Source organism: Salvelinus alpinus, chromosome 30 (genome assembly GCF_045679555.1).
Source record: "Salvelinus alpinus chromosome 30, SLU_Salpinus.1, whole genome shotgun sequence".
Lineage (NCBI taxonomy): Eukaryota > Metazoa > Chordata > Actinopteri > Salmoniformes > Salmonidae > Salvelinus > Salvelinus alpinus.
The window spans coordinates 26938653-26956243 of NC_092115.1; the positions used below are offsets into that span (position 1 = coordinate 26938653).

General features: G+C 41.0%; 1 protein-coding gene across 4 annotated transcripts in view; it reads left to right on the plus strand.

Moving 5' to 3' along the window:
* Positions 1-17591, plus strand: part of LOC139559848 (sickle tail protein homolog) — a 54836-nt gene that overhangs the window by 8445 nt on the left and 28800 nt on the right. For 3 of the 4 annotated variants that reach the window (XM_071376228.1, XM_071376230.1, XM_071376227.1), the window contains exon 2: positions 15377-15681. In XM_071376228.1, the coding sequence (XP_071232329.1) occupies positions 15377-15681 (305 nt within the window). Of the gene's footprint in view, positions 1-15376; positions 15682-15938; positions 16252-17591 lie in introns of those variants that run through there. The other variant, XM_071376229.1, reaches the window with a different exon arrangement.

The following is a 17591-nucleotide window of genomic DNA, read 5'->3' on the forward strand; positions in this document are numbered from 1 at the left end:
TCTTGAAAGCATGCCAAATTACCTTATATGCAACAAAAGCACAGCAAAAGAAGAACATTCATTTTGAAACTGTGGTTGGCGAAGTTAATAAAAGCTGATATTGAGCATAGTAGGGCATGTCTTATTATTAAACAGTACATAATCAGTTTAGACTTTCATTATATTTATAGTACCCTGAACCAAGCAACAGGTTGTTGTCATGTGAGGCAGCTATTATTGTGAAAGTCTGTCTGTGATATTAGGTGTTTTATTGCTACAGTATGCCATCAGTGTTATATATAGGCCTAGTAGGCTATAGGCTATATCAGGCAGCACATAAATACCACCAACGCAACATCTTTGAAAACTGACTGAAGGGTCAAGTTAATGACTTTGAACACAGGTTTTGATTTCAAGTGGGTGAGGCGTACCTCCCCATATCTTTACATGAGATGGATACAGGGATAGGTTTTTGATTAAGTTGTTGGGCAATCTAGATAATTAAAGGATAAGTGAATTTTCAGTGTCAGCTCTTAACAGACACGCCAACGTCCTCCAGGAGTTTCAAAAGGCGGGGGGGACGACATAACTTCTGTTATTGAGTCAGTGATCAGGAGGGCTGTATTCTTGATAGAGCTAGGCAGTGTCCCAAATGGCACCCTATTCCCTACATAGTGCACTACTTTGACTAGTAAATGAGGGGTCTGAATAGGATGGCATTGTAGCCTTGGGAGCAGACAGAAGTGGAGAGTAAAACATTAGTAGAGTATTGCTTTGCTCTCCCAGGACTCCTTCACAATCATCTCACACGTGTTGTTTTTTCTAGCTCATGAGGTCATATGAACCTTGTCACATACCACTTCATAGCATATTTTCAAGGCTGACTTTCTCAGCCTTCAGACTCCGTGAAGTGCATCATATAAAAAAAAACTGTCTCACAACATCAACAATCTGTAGTCTTCCTCCTCTAGACCGGACACTTTTATCACCACCTCCAACTCTGATTGTCGTTATACCCTCTAATGTTTAGAGTGCTTTTACATTTTTACCTTGGAATTATTTAGTTTGGAAGTCCACATTTGTGAGTGAAGTGTCCATTTGTTATTGTCTTGGAATATGACATGCTACTCAATGATAAACACATTGAGAGTTACTTTGCCAAAATCAGTGTACTTCTGGCCCACCAATAGGGGTCTTTTGCCAGAGCAAACCATCTCATATTGTGCAGGGGCGGCCACAGGCTCTGGGGGCCCCCACCCAATGGTTAGCCAGTGCTGTGATAAAACATTGCGTTAAAATAATGAATTTGAATAATTTATCTGTAATGTATGTTTGTTAGCTAGCTAGCCAGACAGTTTTAGAGGAAAAATTCCATACCTTTTTCTAATTAACTGCCAATGTGCCAACATTCTATTCAAACAATGCTGTCAATCCACAGCCATACACTGGCTGAAATCAGGACTTAGACAAGTTGTAAAAGCAACGAATACTGATATTGTATCGTATAATAGCATTCTCAGATTTCCAAGAAAACAAAAATGTTGACATTTATGGTCTGTTTGCATATATTTTAGAGGCTATAGAGAAAATGTGTATAAAACCCGTATAAACTATATTTATGATTATATGACAATATTTTAGGTTACAATAAATGTATTTCATCGGTTCTGATATATCACATGCCTTTGTTGTGTTTTCCTGCATGAGTAGAATCAGGGTTATGCCTCTACTGCCATTCATTCCAATTAGACTGATTTGGATTTCTCCCTGACCAATATGGCTCCCATTTTCACCCCATTCTGGAACTTCGAGGAAAAAATCTGAGGGGGCACAAAGTACATGAGGACGGTCTGCAGGGGGGCTAGACTTCTAACCCCTGAAACAGCCTTTTAAATGCAATCTAGAGCCATAATCACTATGTTTAATTAATTATACGTTTAAAAAAATGTACAGTATATTTTTCTGCGTATCTAAGCATACCTCTTGAGCTGTCTGTATCCTCTTGACTGGTGGTTCTTTTTTTAAAGAAACGAAATATGCTTCTCTGCATCTCTGCTAAAATCTGGGTAAAAGATTGAAAGGACTGTGAGTCTTATTCAGTATATCTAGTTATTGCTTGCTTTTCTATGGTCTATTAACCTTGCCAGCAGGCATGCCAGCTAGCTGCTCTAACTTGATGGATAGCCTGAAATGACTTATTTTATTTATGTATTACATTTTTTATTTGACCCTTATTTAACCAGCCTAGTTAACTGAGAACATATTCTCATTTACAGCAACAACCTGGGGAAGTTACAGGGGGGAGGAGAGGTGATAAATGAGCCAATTGGAAACTGAGGATGATTAGGTGGCCATAATGGTATGAGGGCCAGATTGGGAATTTAGCCAGGACAGCGGAGTAAACACCTCTACTCATACGGTAAGTACCATGGGATCTTTAGTGACCACAGAGAGTCAGGACACCCATTTAACGTCCCATCCAAAACACATATTACAGGCTTCTTGGTAGCTAGTTATGAGATTTGGAGATTGTGAACATATCTGGGCTAGCTAAAGCTAACTTCATAACATTGCTAGGTGGCTAGTAGTATTACAGAGAAACAACAATAACAAAATAAAATAAAATAAATACAAATATTTGTTAAACATGATGTGTCTCTGTGCCCCCTATGGGCATGACGCCTCTGCTTCGAGGGTTTATGACATAGCCCCTCTAGTATGTTAAAGCCTAGTAGGGGCCCCACAAAAAAAACTGCAGTACGCCACTGGCATTGAGATGCAATTCTCAGAATGTTCATGGTTGTGCCACACGACCCTAAGATAAGGATACAAAAACCCATCCAGAAAAAAATCCTCCTTATAACCATAGTGGCATTTTCCAGCATTGTACAAAGCGATATGTAGTTGAAGCTGAAGCATTCGCTTGCTGGCTGTGTAGAGTGCAGTCAGTGAACCAATGCAGCATGGCAGACCAGAGATCCACCTTCGGGGCTGAAGTGAACTAGATCAATCAGCTCAGCTTTGTCAAAAGGAGAGCGAAAGACTAGGCTTCCTCTCTTCTTCGCAGCACTGTCTGCTGCTTCCCTTACATCTCTCTCTCTCTCTCTCTCTCTCTCTCTCTCTCTCTCTCTCTCTCTCTCTCTCTCTCTCTCTCTCTCTCTCTCTCTCTCTCTCGCTCTGTCTCTGCCTATCTCCACTTGTGCGGACTGTCACACAGTGGACCTTAAGTGACACATTCACTTGGCAGGCTTTTCATGTTGAATCAATTCAACTGCTGAACAAAATGTGTCAGTTTTTATTTTTTTTGGGGGGGGGGGGTTGACTGAAAGACTAAACCGTATAGTTACCATATACAGAATGTGTTAGCCGAAATGTCAGATGTTCTGCTATAGGAGAATTAAATATTATTTCTGAACATATAGGCTACATTTCCAATCATCATGATGATGTGATTATATTAATTTGAGCTTTTTAAATAACCTAATACAGTATACGCTTATATACGCTAGTGCACCATGCAAAAGCATTACTGTATGAAATTATAATTTCATAATGTAAAATGTTGTTCTGTTCTTATGAACGGTAAAATACTAAATGTGACACATTATATTCCGCTTAATCACATCAAATATCATAGCCTGTTGCTCAGTGGTGGAAAAAGTACCCAATTGTCATACTTGAGTAAATGTAAAGATACCTTACTAGAAAATGACTCAAGTAAAAGTGAAAGTCACCCAGTAAAATACTACTTGAGTAAAAGTCGAAAAGTATTTGGTTTTAAATATACTTAAGTATCAAACGTAAATGCAATTGCTAAAATACAGTGTATTTGGGAAGTATTCAGATCCCTTGACTTTTTCCACATTTTGTTACATTACAGCCTTATTGTAAAAAAAAAAATCTTTAAATGCATCAATCTATAACTCATAATGACAAAGCGAAAACAGGTTTTTAGACATTTTTGCAAATGTATTAAGATAAAAAAACAGAAATAACTTATTTAAATAAGTATTCAGACACTTTGCTATGTGACACGTAATTGAGCTCAGGTGCATTGTGTTTCCATTGATCATCCTTGAAATGTTTATACAACTTGATTGGAGTCCACCTGTGGTAAATTCAATTGATTGGACATGATTTGGAAAGGTACACACCTGTCTATATAAGGTCCCAAAGTTGGCAGTGCTTGTCAGAGCAAAAACCAAGCCATGAGGTCGAAGGAATTGTCCGTAGAGCTCCGAGACAGGATTGTGCCAAGGCAAAGATCTGGGGAAGAGTACCAAAACATTTCTGCAACATTAAAGGTCCCCAAGAACACAGTGGCCTCCATCATTCTTAAATGGAAGAGGTTTGCAACCACCAAGACTCTTCCTAGAGCTGGCCACACAGCCAAACTGAGCAATCGGGGGAGAAGGTCCTTGGTCAGGGAGGTGACCAAGAACCGTATGATCACTCTGACAGAGCTCCAGAATTCATCTGTGGAGATGGAATAACCTTGCAGAAGGACAACCATCTTTGCAGCAGTCCACCAATCAGGCCTTTATGGTGGCCAGATGGAAGCCACTCCTCAGTAAAGGCACAGCCCGCATGGAGTTAGCTAAAAGGCACCTAAAGGGCTCTTAGACAATGAGAAGCAAGATTCTCTGGTCTGATGAAACCAAGATTGAACTCTTTGGCCTGAATGCCAAGCGTAAATTCTGGCGGAAACCTGGCACCATCCCTACGTGAAACATGGTGGTGGCAGCATCATGCTGTGGGGATGTTTTTCAGCGGCAGGGACTGGGAGACTAGTTAGGATCGAGGGAAAGATGAACGGAGCAAAGTACAGAGAGATCCTTGATGAAAACCTGCTCCAGAGCACTCAGACTAGGGCGAAGTTTCACCTTCCAACAGGACAATGCCCCTAAGCACACAGACAAGACAACGCAGGAGTGGCTTCGGGACAAGTCTCTGAATGTCCTTGAGTGGCCCAGCCAGAGCCCAGACTTGAACCCGATCAAACATCTCTGGAGATACCTGAAAATAGCTGTGCAGCGACAGTCCCCATCCAACCTGACAGAGCTTGAGAGTATCTGCAGAGAAGAATGGGAGAAACTCCCCAAATACAGGTGTGCCAAGCTTGTAGCGTCATACCCAAGAAGAGTCGAGGCTGTAATCACTGACAAAGGTGCTTCAACAAAGTACTGAGTTAAGTGTCTGAGTACTTGTGTAAATGTGATATTTAAATATATATATATATTAGCAACATTTTCTGATAACCTGTTTTTACTTTGTCATGAAAAAGTAAGAGTCAAGAGGTCTGAATACTTTCTGAATTCACTGTATACTTAAGTATCAAAAGTAAAAGTATAAATGATTTAAAATTCCTTCTATATTAAGCAAATCAGATGGCAAGATATTCTTGTTTTTTGAATTTACGGATAGCCAGGGACAAACTCCAACACTCAGATATAGTTTACAATCAAAGCGTTTGTGTTTAGTGAGTCCGCCAGATCAGAGGAGGTAAGGATGACTAGGGATGTTCTCTTGATAAGTGTGTGAATAAGACCATTTTCTTGTCTTGCTAAGCACTCAAAATGTAACGAATACTTTTGGATGTCAGGGAAAATGTATGGTGTAAAAAGTTATTATTTATTATTTTCTTTAGGAATGTAGTGAAGTAAAAGTAAAGTTGTCAAAAATATAAATAGTAAAGTAAAGTACAGAACAATTATGTAAAAAAATATATATACATGACAAAGAGAAATAGACGGTAAATTAATATTATAAGATATATTTGTTAAATCTTTGACCATCTGGAACATGTTATGTTGTAAAGATATGTACAGTTGAAGTCGGAAGTTTACATACACCTTAGCCAAATACATTTAAACTCAGCTTTTCACAATTCCTGACATTTAATCCAAGTAAAAATTCCCTGTCTTAGGTCAGTTAGGATCACCACTTTATTTAAAGAATGTAAAATGTCAGAATAATAGTAGAGAGAATGATTTATTTCAGCTTTTATTTCTTTCATCACATTCCCAGTGGGTTAGGAGTTTACATACACTCAATTAGTATTTGGTAGCATTGCCTTTAAATTGTTTCACTTGGGTCAAACGTTTCGGGTAGTCTTCCACAAGCTTCCAACAATAAGTTGGGTGAATTTTGGCCCATTCCTCCTGACAGAGTTGGTGTAACTGAGTCAGGTTTCTAGGCCTCCTTGCTCGCACACGCTTTTTCAGTTCTGCCCACAAATTTTCTATGGGATCGAGGTCAGGGCTTTGTGATGGTCACTCCAATACCTTGACTTTGTTGTCCATAAGCCATTTTGCCACAACTTTGGAAGTATGCTTGGGGTCATTGTCCACTTGGAAGACCCATTTGCGACCAAGCTTTAACTACCTGACTGATGTCTTGAGATGTTGCTTCAATATATCCACATAATTTTTAATTCCTCATGATGCCATCTATTTTGTGAAGGGCACCAGTCCCTCCTGCAGCAATGCACCCCCACAACATGATGCTGCCACCCCCGTGCTTCACGGTTGGTACCATTTTTTTCTGAGGTCTTGGCTGATTTCTTTTGATTTTCCCATGATGTCAAGCAAAGAAGCACTGAGTTTGAAGGTAGGCCTTGAAATACATCCACAGGTACACCTCCAATTGACTCAAATGATGTCAATTAGCCTATGAGAAGCTTCTAAAGCCATGACATCATTTTCTGGAAGGCACAGTCAACTTAGTGTATGTAAACTTCTGACCCACTGGAATTGTGATACAGTGAATTATAAGTGAAATCTGTCTGTAAACAATTGTTGGAAAATTACTTGTGCCAGGCACAAAGTAGATGTCCTAACCGACTTGCCAAAACTATAGATTGTTAACAAGAAATTTGTGGAGTGGTTGAAAAACGAGTTTTAATGATTCTAACCTAAGTGTATGTAAACTTCCGACTTCAACTCTATATGTTTATTAATTGGTTCAGCCAAGCATTCCCCAACACGCAGGCAAGGGCTGGAAAAAAGGTGTCTGGAAAAAGTGAGGACAGCTTTACAATGGAGCTTCCTCAGGAACACACACAGACACGTTTTAACCATAACTTTCCATGTATGAACTTACACAACAGAAAGACCTGAACACCGTGTGCACTGTCAATGTAGAGTTCATATTGTTTAAGAGAATAGTGCACAAAGTAATGGAGTATCATGACATCCAACATCACTGGAGAGGGAGAAGAGGTAAGGCCATAGCATAATATAATCTCATTGAAGACTAAATGTTATTTTCATGATTTTACTTTCTCTGTTGATTCGACTCTTGCTGCGTGTGGTCTGTGCAGTATTCTTCTGGTGGATGTGTTTTGATACTGTCACTGTCATGTTAGGGAATAATTATCCAAGGTGTCATTGAGGAATCACCAGTAAACTGAACCTGAACAAAAGCAGCAGCCAGAGGTTGCTATAGTTATAAAGATACGTAATAATATTCCCGGTATTAGCTGACTAACACCCAGTTTTAGCCTAATTAAACACTGTCAAGTGGGGACCACTAAGCTTAAATATTTCAAACAGGATAAAAGACAAGGGGGAGGACAAGGCTCTCGAGTGGTATTACTATAGAAACGGTATTACATAAATGGATTACAAACCCATTTCTTGTAAACTCATTAATTAGTCAGCAACTTTCATAAGCAGAGAAGATGTCTGAACTCTGAAGTGTTTAAGTCTTACAACAAACACTAAGCATATTTCCTGACAACTATGACTACATCATGATGAACTGTAGGTCTGGGCTATAATCCAGAATTACATACTATACACTATAGTGTCAGATTATATTAGGCTATATGTGGACTTTCTGTATCATATTTTGTTTCTTCAAGCAGCTGCACATCGAAGTAATAACATCATGTGAGCTGAGATTTGATACAGCACACACCCCTAGTGAATAACAGGTGAATAACTTGATACCAACTGACCTAGGGTCTATTTTGGGTTTAGGTTTAGGAGCACTCAAATGATACAACAGAAAACAAATTATTCCTGCCTATTTAACTGGTTATGATAAATCAACAATAAATAGGTTTCATAGCCAAGATAGAAGCACTTGGGAAACCTGGCTGAAATTCTCAACAGCTGTGTACATGTGCACCCCTGCCTGCCCCGCCCTCCTCCTGAGGAGGCTTCACAGCACATTGCACATGCCAGAATGGGTTCCCTCTCGCCCCTGGCTCCTCGTACCTAATTCCAGTAAGGTAAATAGTCCAGCTTCACTACAACAGGACTCGTACGTGTACATGGGTCTCTGACCTGCCACTGTCTCTGCCTCCTGTCTCATTCTTTCTTCCTTTATAACCTGAGTATAATAGGACGTCTTGCTGATTTAAACTCACACACAGTTGATATCTAACTGGGTTGAAAATAGAAAAGCTGTGATAGAGAGGACCTGAATGAGCTATATTCTGGTTACAAGCCCAGCTTTCCTCTGGAATCAAAGAAGGACCCTCCTTGAACTTAGTCTGTGTCACACCCTTTGTTGATGTGTTTTTCCTCCATGCTGGGTTGAGGATATCCTCTGGGCTATGCCGCTTGTATCCCCTTTGTTTAAAATCTGAAAAGGTTAGGGGACCATTTCCGGACTTGCTCCAGTCTTTGGCTGATTACTGCTTTAGGCCTGCCTGTGTTAGATTGGAAAGATAGCAATCATCTCCCAGCAAACATCACATTCAGATGGGAGTCCGTTTTCCAGCAGACCCTTAACCAACGAGGGATGGCTTTCTCGTGGGATAGGCATTGTTTAGAGCAGGAAGGAAATATATGTTGAACATAACCTATAAGAGTCTTCTCTCGGTGACGCTTTTGTCCCATCATTGAATTCTTTCCTATATAAGATTTGCAAGTATACTACAACAGGTATGTTCTTACGACACTGTAGCTTTGTGTAGATCTATGCCACTTGTTTCCTGTGACATCATCTCCCGTACAACCCGCGCACACACACTCCGCCCTTCTAGCAGAATTCTAAAAGTCATTTCTGCTTAACCGAAATGGCCTTCATCAAAGGCATACCTTTAGGTCCACTTAAAATGTCAACTTCAATGTTTCACAGCATTCTTTGCCTGAAGTTGTGCTAAATGCTACGCAATAATGTGGACAGGACATTAGTCATTAGTCAGGATGAAGTAAACACAGGTTTTGCATGTTCTGAGTAAAGCATTTAAAGCATTGTAAGTATCTTTATAATTTTGTCAAACTGCTCACCTACACAGCCTGCCATCTGTACGGAACAGAATGTCATAAATTGTTATCTACCTTACAACAACCTCTCTAGAGACGTTTCAACAATGCTCATCCTGGTTCCAAAGCCGAATGCCTGATGTAGGGCAAGTGTTCAATTTTTACTCAATCATCAGATGAATATTTGCTATTGATAAGTAGACCTATTGCATTCACATTTTGTCAACTCACAACCAATGAATGTGGCATATCGACCATTGCATATCATAATACTGGACATTAAAACCTCTTAAACGTTAAGTCCCCTATTTAAGGGACTTTGAGCGGTTCTGGACCGGTTCCGACAAACAAAGGAGTGAACTCCCCTGGCTGTGAACCTCGCATTTCCGCTTACAATATGGCATATGAAACGGGAGACTAGCGCTTGCAGCAAACGCTGTCTCATCTCGCTGTAAGGTTCTCAGATGGATTTAGAGCACTCAACATGAAAAAATACAAAATCCTTTCGTATAATTGAAACAAGAGCACTTTCTATTGGTCACAGACGGACGAAATCACCTTGGGGTTAAAAGCTGAAGATGTAATGAGTCAGCAGGCATTTGAATGGCATCTGTGTGTCACGCTGCAACTAGCTCTCAGAGTCTCACGTCAGAATTGACGTTCATCCATCTTTCTCAACCATCAAATTATGAAGTTGGTGCAAATGTCAAATTTCAAAGTGTTTAAAGTTAAGTTTAGGCATTAACTCCAAATGTTTAAGGTTAGGGTTAAGTTTCGTATTAACTCAGAAATCTTAAGGTTAGGCATTAATTCTGAATGGTCAAGGTAAGGGTTAAGGGTTGGGATAGGCTTAAAACACTAAAATCTCAAAAACAACGTTCTATTGCTGGATTCAAACTTGCAACCTTTGGAATCAGAGGCAGATGCTTATAAAATGTTATTGATCGCATACACATATTTAGCACATGTTATTGCGGGTGTCGCGAAATGCTTATGTTCCTTGCTAAAACATTTTTGCAGATTTATAAAAAAATTAAAACTGAAATATAACATTTACATAAGTACTCAGACACTTCACTCAGTATTTTGTTGAAGCACCTTTGGCAGCGATTACAGCATTTGGTCTTCTTGGGTATGACTCCACAAGCTTGGCACAACTGTATTTGGGGAGTTTCTCCCATTCTTCTCTGCAGATCCTCTCAAACTCTGTCAAGTTGGATGGGGTGCGTTGCTACACAGCTATTTTCAGGTCTCTCCAGAGATGTTAGATCGAGTTCAAGTCTGGGCTCTGGCTGGGCCACTCAAGGACATTCAGAAACGTGCCCCAAAGCCACTCCAGCATTGTCTTGTCTGTGTGCTTAGGGTTGTTGTCCTGTTGAAAGGTGAACCTTCGCCCCAGTCTGAGGTCCTGAGCGCTCTGGAGCAGGTTTTCATCAAGGATCTCTCTGTACTTTGCTCCATTAATCTTTGCCTCGATCTTGACTAGTCTCCCAGTCCCTGCAGCTGAAAAACGTGACCACCATGCTTCACCGTAGCGATGGTGCCAGGTTTCCTCCAGTCCTGACGCTTGGCATTCAGGCCAAAGAGTTCAATCTTGGTTTCATCAGACCAGAGAATCTTGTTCATCATGGTCTGAGAGTCTTTATGTGCCTTTTGGCAAACTCCATGCGGGCTGTCATGTGCCTTTTACTGAGGAGTGGCTTCCGTCTGGCCACTCTACCATGAAGGCCTGATTGGTGGAGTGCTGCAGAGATGGTTGTCCTTCTGGAAGGTTCTCCAATATCGACAGAGAAAATCTAGAGCTCTGTCAGAGTGACCATCGGGTTCTTGGTCACCTCCCTGATCAAGGCCCTTCACCCCCGATTGCTCAGTTTGTCTAGGCGGCCAGCTCAAGGAAGAGTCTTGGTGGTTCCAAACTTCTTCCATTTAAGAATGATGGAGGCCACTGTGCTCTTGGGGATCTTCAAAGCTGCAGAAATGTTTTGGTACTCTTCCCCAGATCTGTGCCTCAACACAATCCTGTCTCGGAGCTCTACGGACAATTCCTTGGCTTGGTTTTTGCTCTGACATGCACTGTCAACTGTGGGACCTTATATAGACAGGTGTGTGTCTTTCCAAATCATGCCCATTCAATTGAATTTACCACAGGTGGACTCCAATCAAGTTGTAGAAACATCTTAAGAATAATCAATGGAAATTGGATGCACCTAAGATCAATTTTTGAGTCTCATAGCAAAGGGTCTGAATACTTATGTAAATAAGGTATTTCTGTTTTTTCTGTTTTTTCTTTCTAAAAATGTGTTTTCACTTTGTCATTATGGGGTATTGTGTGTAGATTGATGAATCCATTTTAGAATAAGGCTGTAATGTCACAAAATGTTGAAAAAGTCAATGGGTCTGAATACTTTCCGAAGGCACTGTAAGCAATATAACAATTGAGATGGACAAACCACGGCATAAGGCCGTAATTTAATAAACCGTCATTTAGATTAAAACTTTAATGAGCAAGCGGTCAATATAACTATTTGTTTAGCACTTTTGAAATGTACAGCGACAAAATTGATAACACATGCTATTCTTACTGTATTCTCCCTGTACACCAAGTCAAAACTGTAGGCTAAATTCTGAGGGGGAAAGGGACCCCTTCAGAAAAAACAAGGTCGAACCATGACGTCAGTGATCTTCAGATTGGAGCTCTAGAAAGAGAGCAGAGTTCCCGACTTGGAATTCCGAGACGGAATTTTCCCAGTACAAGTTATTTTTTTTCTTCTTCACAGTTGTCATGAAAGCACTGAAGTCTAAGATTTCCCAGTTCAGAGTTTCCAGTTGTTTTGAATGCTGCGCGTGAATGTTTATCCTTTTAAGCTTGGAAAAGAGACCCTTTCAGACAGATGTTTTAAATCCTTAAACCCAGGCTTGGACCACATACCCTCTCCACCAAATAGCAAGCAGGGGAAGCAAGATAGTGATTGCTTTGTGACCTTGCAGTTAGCCATTGTTTCCTTCCAAACCCTTCATTGTTGAATTTGCGATTTCCGACTTGTTGTGTAATGTTTATGTCCAATGGACAATGAGCACCGATACATTTTACTCATAATTTCTCTTCATCTGACAAGGATTGAAAATGATTCGCCAGTAGATTGTCGATGTGATTCATGACGATAATTGCTTGTTTAGCTTGCTAGCTAAGATTGTGAGAGTATGATGTTGACATGATCAGTCCAATCAAAGCTATGGTAGATATAATGTGATTTGAGGTAATTTTATCTGTGGCCAATGACCTTGAGCCTTCTTGGATGGGCACTTCTAATGTAGATCTATGGCAACACCCAAGGGTGCTTGAACTGCCTAGCTTGCCCTGTAGTTTCTGCGGTGACGTTTTGTCCCCATGAGTGACAGAACACTGAGCCAATCACGGTGCAACTAGAGAAGATTATCAACGCCTCTGCTATGTATTTTGGCTGGCTGCCCCTTTACCACAAAAAGCACTGAGCTAGGCTGAAACACCTGCATTTTGGAGCTACCTTACCACGTTTGTATGGGGCTTTATTAACTCAAGGATTTTTGTTTTGTTTTACATTGTTTGCAAACTGATATGTGACACAAATGAATGCCGAAATAACTTGCAAAACAGGTGGGGCTCTGCCTACAGACAGTCTGACTCCAGACTAAATCAACACTGAGTGATATAATGAATAAAGTAGATTAGAACTGCTCTCTCATTGGGTCTGCCTGCTTTGAGATTCTAAGCCCTCATATTCAAGATGTTTAGGTGATACCACTTTTCATAAAAGCAAACTCCATGGTTGCCTTATCATTCTTAAGTCATACATGGTCAAATGTTTTATTTTTCTATCCACATTTCTGGATTCTGTATTTACAACATAGTAAGGCACATGCCTGTTTCATTGAAAATAAATCTGAGTTCAGAGTTGTGTGTTGTGCATCTTCAGGCTTCTTGCTGATGGAGGTAATTTAGGTAACATATATACAGTGGGGAGAACAAGTATTTGATACACTGACGATTTTGCAGGTTTTCCTACTTACAAAGCATGTAGAGGTCTGTAATTTTTATCATAGGTACACTTCAACTGTGAGAGACGGAATCTAAAACAAAAATCCTGAAAATCACATTGTATGATTTTTAAGTAATTAATTTGCATTTTATTGCATGACATAAGTATTTGACACCTACCAACCAGTAAGAATTCCGGCTCTCACAGACCTGTTAGTTTTTCTTTAAGAAGCCCTCCTGTTCTCCACTCATTACCTGTATTAACTGCACTTGTTTGAACTCGTTACCTGTATAAAAGACACCTGTCCACACATTCAATCAAACAGACTCCAACCTCTCCACAATAGCCAAGACCAGAGAGCTGTGTAAGGACATCAGGGATACAATTGTAGACCTGCACAAGGCTGGGATGGGCTACAGGACAATAGGCAAGCAGCTTGGTGAGAAGGCAACAACTGTTGGCGCAATTATTAGAAAATGGAAGAAGTTCAAGATGACGGTCAATCACCCTCGGTCTGGGGCTCCATGCAAGATCTCACCTCGTGGGGCATCAATGATCATGAGGAAGGTGAGGGATCAGCCCAGAACTACACGGCAGGACCTGGTCAATGACCTGAAGAGAGCTGGGACCACAGTCTCAAAGAAAACCATTAGTAACACACTACGCCGTCATGGATTAAAATCCTGCAGCGCACGCAAGGTCCCCCTGCTCAAGCCAGCGCATGTCCAGGCCCGTCTGAAGTTTGCCAATGACCATCTGGATGATCCAGAGGAGGAATGGGAGAAGGTCATGTGATCTGATGAGACAAAAATAGAGCTTTTTGGTCTAAACTCCACTCGCCGTGTTTGGAGGAAAAAGAAGGATGAGTACAACCCCAAGAACACCATCCCAACCGTGAAGCATGGAGGTGGAAACATCATTCTTTGGGGATACTTTTCTGCAAAGGGGACAGGACGACTGCACCGTATTGAGGGGAGGATGGATGGGGCAATGTATCGCGAGATCTTGGCCAACAACCTCCTTCCCTCAGTAAGAGCATTGAAGATGGGTCGTGGCTGGGTCTTCCAGCATGACAACGACCCGAAACACACAGCCAGGGCAACTAAGGAGTGGCTCCGTAAGAAGCATCTCAAGGTCCTGGAGTGGCCTAGCCAGTCTCCAGACCTGAACCCAATAGAAAATCTTTGGAGGGAGCTGAAAGTCCGTATTGCCCAGCGACAGCCCCGAAACCTGAAGGATCTGGAGAAGGTCTGTATGGAGGAGTGGGCCAAAATCCCTGCTGCAGTGTGTGCAAACCTGGTCAAGAACTACAGGAAACGTATGATCTCTGTAATTGCAAACAAAGGTTTCTGTACCAAATATTAAGTTCTGCTTTTCTGATGTATCAAATACTTATGTCATGCAATAAAATGCAAATTAATTACTTAAAAATCATACAATGTGATTTTCAGGATTTTTGTTTTAGATTCCGTCTCTCACAGTTGAAGTGTACCTATGATAAAAATTACAGACCTCTACATGCTTTGTAAGTAGGAAAACCTGCAAAATCGGCAGTGTATCAAATACTTGTTCTCCCCACTGTACATACCAATGCTGAAGTGGTCTGTACTGGATCTTTGAATACAGTATACAGGGACAGTTAATGTTGCTTTTGTATTCGTGTGCTCGCTGCATGAATAAACAAATGTGCTGAGTTTTGAACTCATGACCGGAGATGAGTGCAGCATAGACTGTCACCCATTGAATTGTTCAGGACAAAACAACTTTCTGAAGGTTCATGGAACAGACAGCTATGATTACTCATCACGTTAAATACTGTTGTACACATCATGCATGGTCATCAAAATCAAATCAAAGTTTATTGGTTGGTTACACAGATTTGCAAGTGTTATAGCAGGTGCAGTGAAATGCTTATGCTACTAGCTCCAACAGTAGAATGGCTTGCAAATACACAAATAATCAAAAATCTAAACAGGAAATCAAGAAATAACAGAATGAGTCCAATTAACAATCCAGGGGTAGATATATTAGTGAGCATGTGTCAGAATCCATGTAAGAATGGTTGATATTGTTTTTTACTTCACAACAACATAATGTGTTTGGCGTGTTTGAATCCAGATATCTGAATATTTCATACATCTTTAATATCTGTTTTACCAATAGAGTCAGGAAACAACAACCCAAGACTGTCATCACCTGAGGATGTAAAGCGCCTCCACAGACAGCAGAACCTAGAGAACCAGAACCACCACTCTGAGCCACACTCCCCTAGCACTGTCCCCAGAAGGTACACCATCGGAGGGCAAGGGCACCGCAGCACCAGGGACCCCCTGACTATGCAGCACGCTGACATAGAGAGGAAGAAAGAGGTGTTCCTGGAGCACCTGAAGCAGAGGTATCCTCACCATGCTGCTGTCATCATGGGCCATCAGGACCACCTCATGGGCCATCAGGACCGCCTCAGAGATGTAAGTGAATATATTTTTTAAATAAATTGTTGGTTCTGATTTCCCTGCATAGTGGCCTGGAGAATATCCTAATGTAAATTATGGAAATAGAAAGGTGAATAAACATTCTCAGTAAAACAGCATAAAGAATGGACCATAGGATTAGCCTATTGTCCATCCTACCTGAAATAGCAGGCGCTCTGTGTGTATATATAGCCTTTGCCGCGTCAGGGGGAGGTGCCGTGCGCGCGCTTATGCTAGAAGTGTGGACATGCACTCGACCATGTGGTAAAAATAAACTTTGACTGTTCTGCAAGTTTGACGGGTAAGTCCAGACCCGCATGTGGGCTAGGTGGGGTTTGTTTCCATGGCAACACCTGATGTCGCTTCAAGTTCAAGGAGAGCTCATTTTACAAACGAACGCCGTTTTGTTGGAGTCATTGCGAAAGAAGCCTCCTGTTTTGTTCGGAATTGAGTAGAAGGGCGCATCGCATGTAGCGCGCTCTCACCTTGACGCATTTCATATCAGAGTCTACATTTTAAAGATGGATGTTAATCGTTTCCGATTGAGGCTTTGATATTTACATTCAGGTAATTTATCATTGAAAGTACATAAGACTACCTTACCTACTTTACCCTCAGTTGTGCAATTATAGTAGATATAGTGCAGATGTTTTTACAGTAGGCTAGTGAGAACTTGTTGGTGGTTTGCAGATGAACTTGTTCGATATGAGGATAGCAGATACCCGCAATAGCCTGCCCTACACACTTCCTAGTCAGTGTAGCCTATGCTACCAGTAACGTTAGATCTATTATTTTGTATTTTTTTCTTTCCCCATTTCAATATAGTCTAGCGCCTGTATTGTATAATTGCCTTAATTTTGCTGGACCCCAGGAAGAGTAGCAGCAGCGAATGGGGATCCATAATAAATACAAATACACCCCAAGCACATCAATGTATATTTGCATTAATTGTTTCAGCTGCTGATTGGCTGACCGCCATTGTTTCGGTAAAAAGCTGAGGGATGGGGCTGTACAAATGTAACCGCTCTTAAATTAATAGACAGAGCTATGGATGCAAGGACTGGCCATCCGTGATATACTAATTATAGTTTTAACCATGTTTTGAGTCTTGTTTGTCTGTATTTGCTTTGCTTACAAACATTGGAGTAAAACAGGTACGACAGTTGAACTAAGCTCATAAGGCATTTATAAATTATATTCAAGAGTCAATGGGTACATATCATAAAGTCCAAAAATTGAGCAGTGTAACCATAGCCCTCTTCTTATGTGGTAAAGTCAACATTGCTGTGGGAGTAAAATGCTCATCCATCCACCTGTTACCCAGTGTGATCATTCTAATGGTCTGCAATAAAAGGGAGGGGTTGAGGATAAAACATTTGTCAATTGCGTTCAAAGACCTGGCATCTCACCAAAGCAGATGGATCATGGTCTGGTCTCTCTGGTCTCTGCCCATGCTTCTGCCAGCGATTAGAGGAGATCAAAGTGGGCCGTTTGAGCAAACTAATGCTTGGACCCAGCTTTCATCCCTAGTGGGCTCACTGTGCTGCGCTCTCCCCTCACTTCACTATTAGTAACATCTTGAATAGTAACTGAGTGCTACCTTATGGTGGAAAGGTATGCAATTGTAGATGGGGTCCATACGTTTTGGGGGCACAGTTGGAAGTGTTTTTGTTCTAATGAACTCTTGACAGGCTGAGTCCATCTTGGTCTGAGAGGCTTGTAGCTGAACAAAGTGGAACTTTTGTTTTCACCCCTCAGAAATGGCAAGGTCCTTCTAGAGGGGACCTTTTACAAGCTTTTGCTAATCAGATCGGTGAGTCCCACTTTAGTGACACTGGCTTAAACATGTACTAGCTACAATGTGCTACATTTACTTTGTTGCATTATTGTGCAAGCTGTAAGCACTA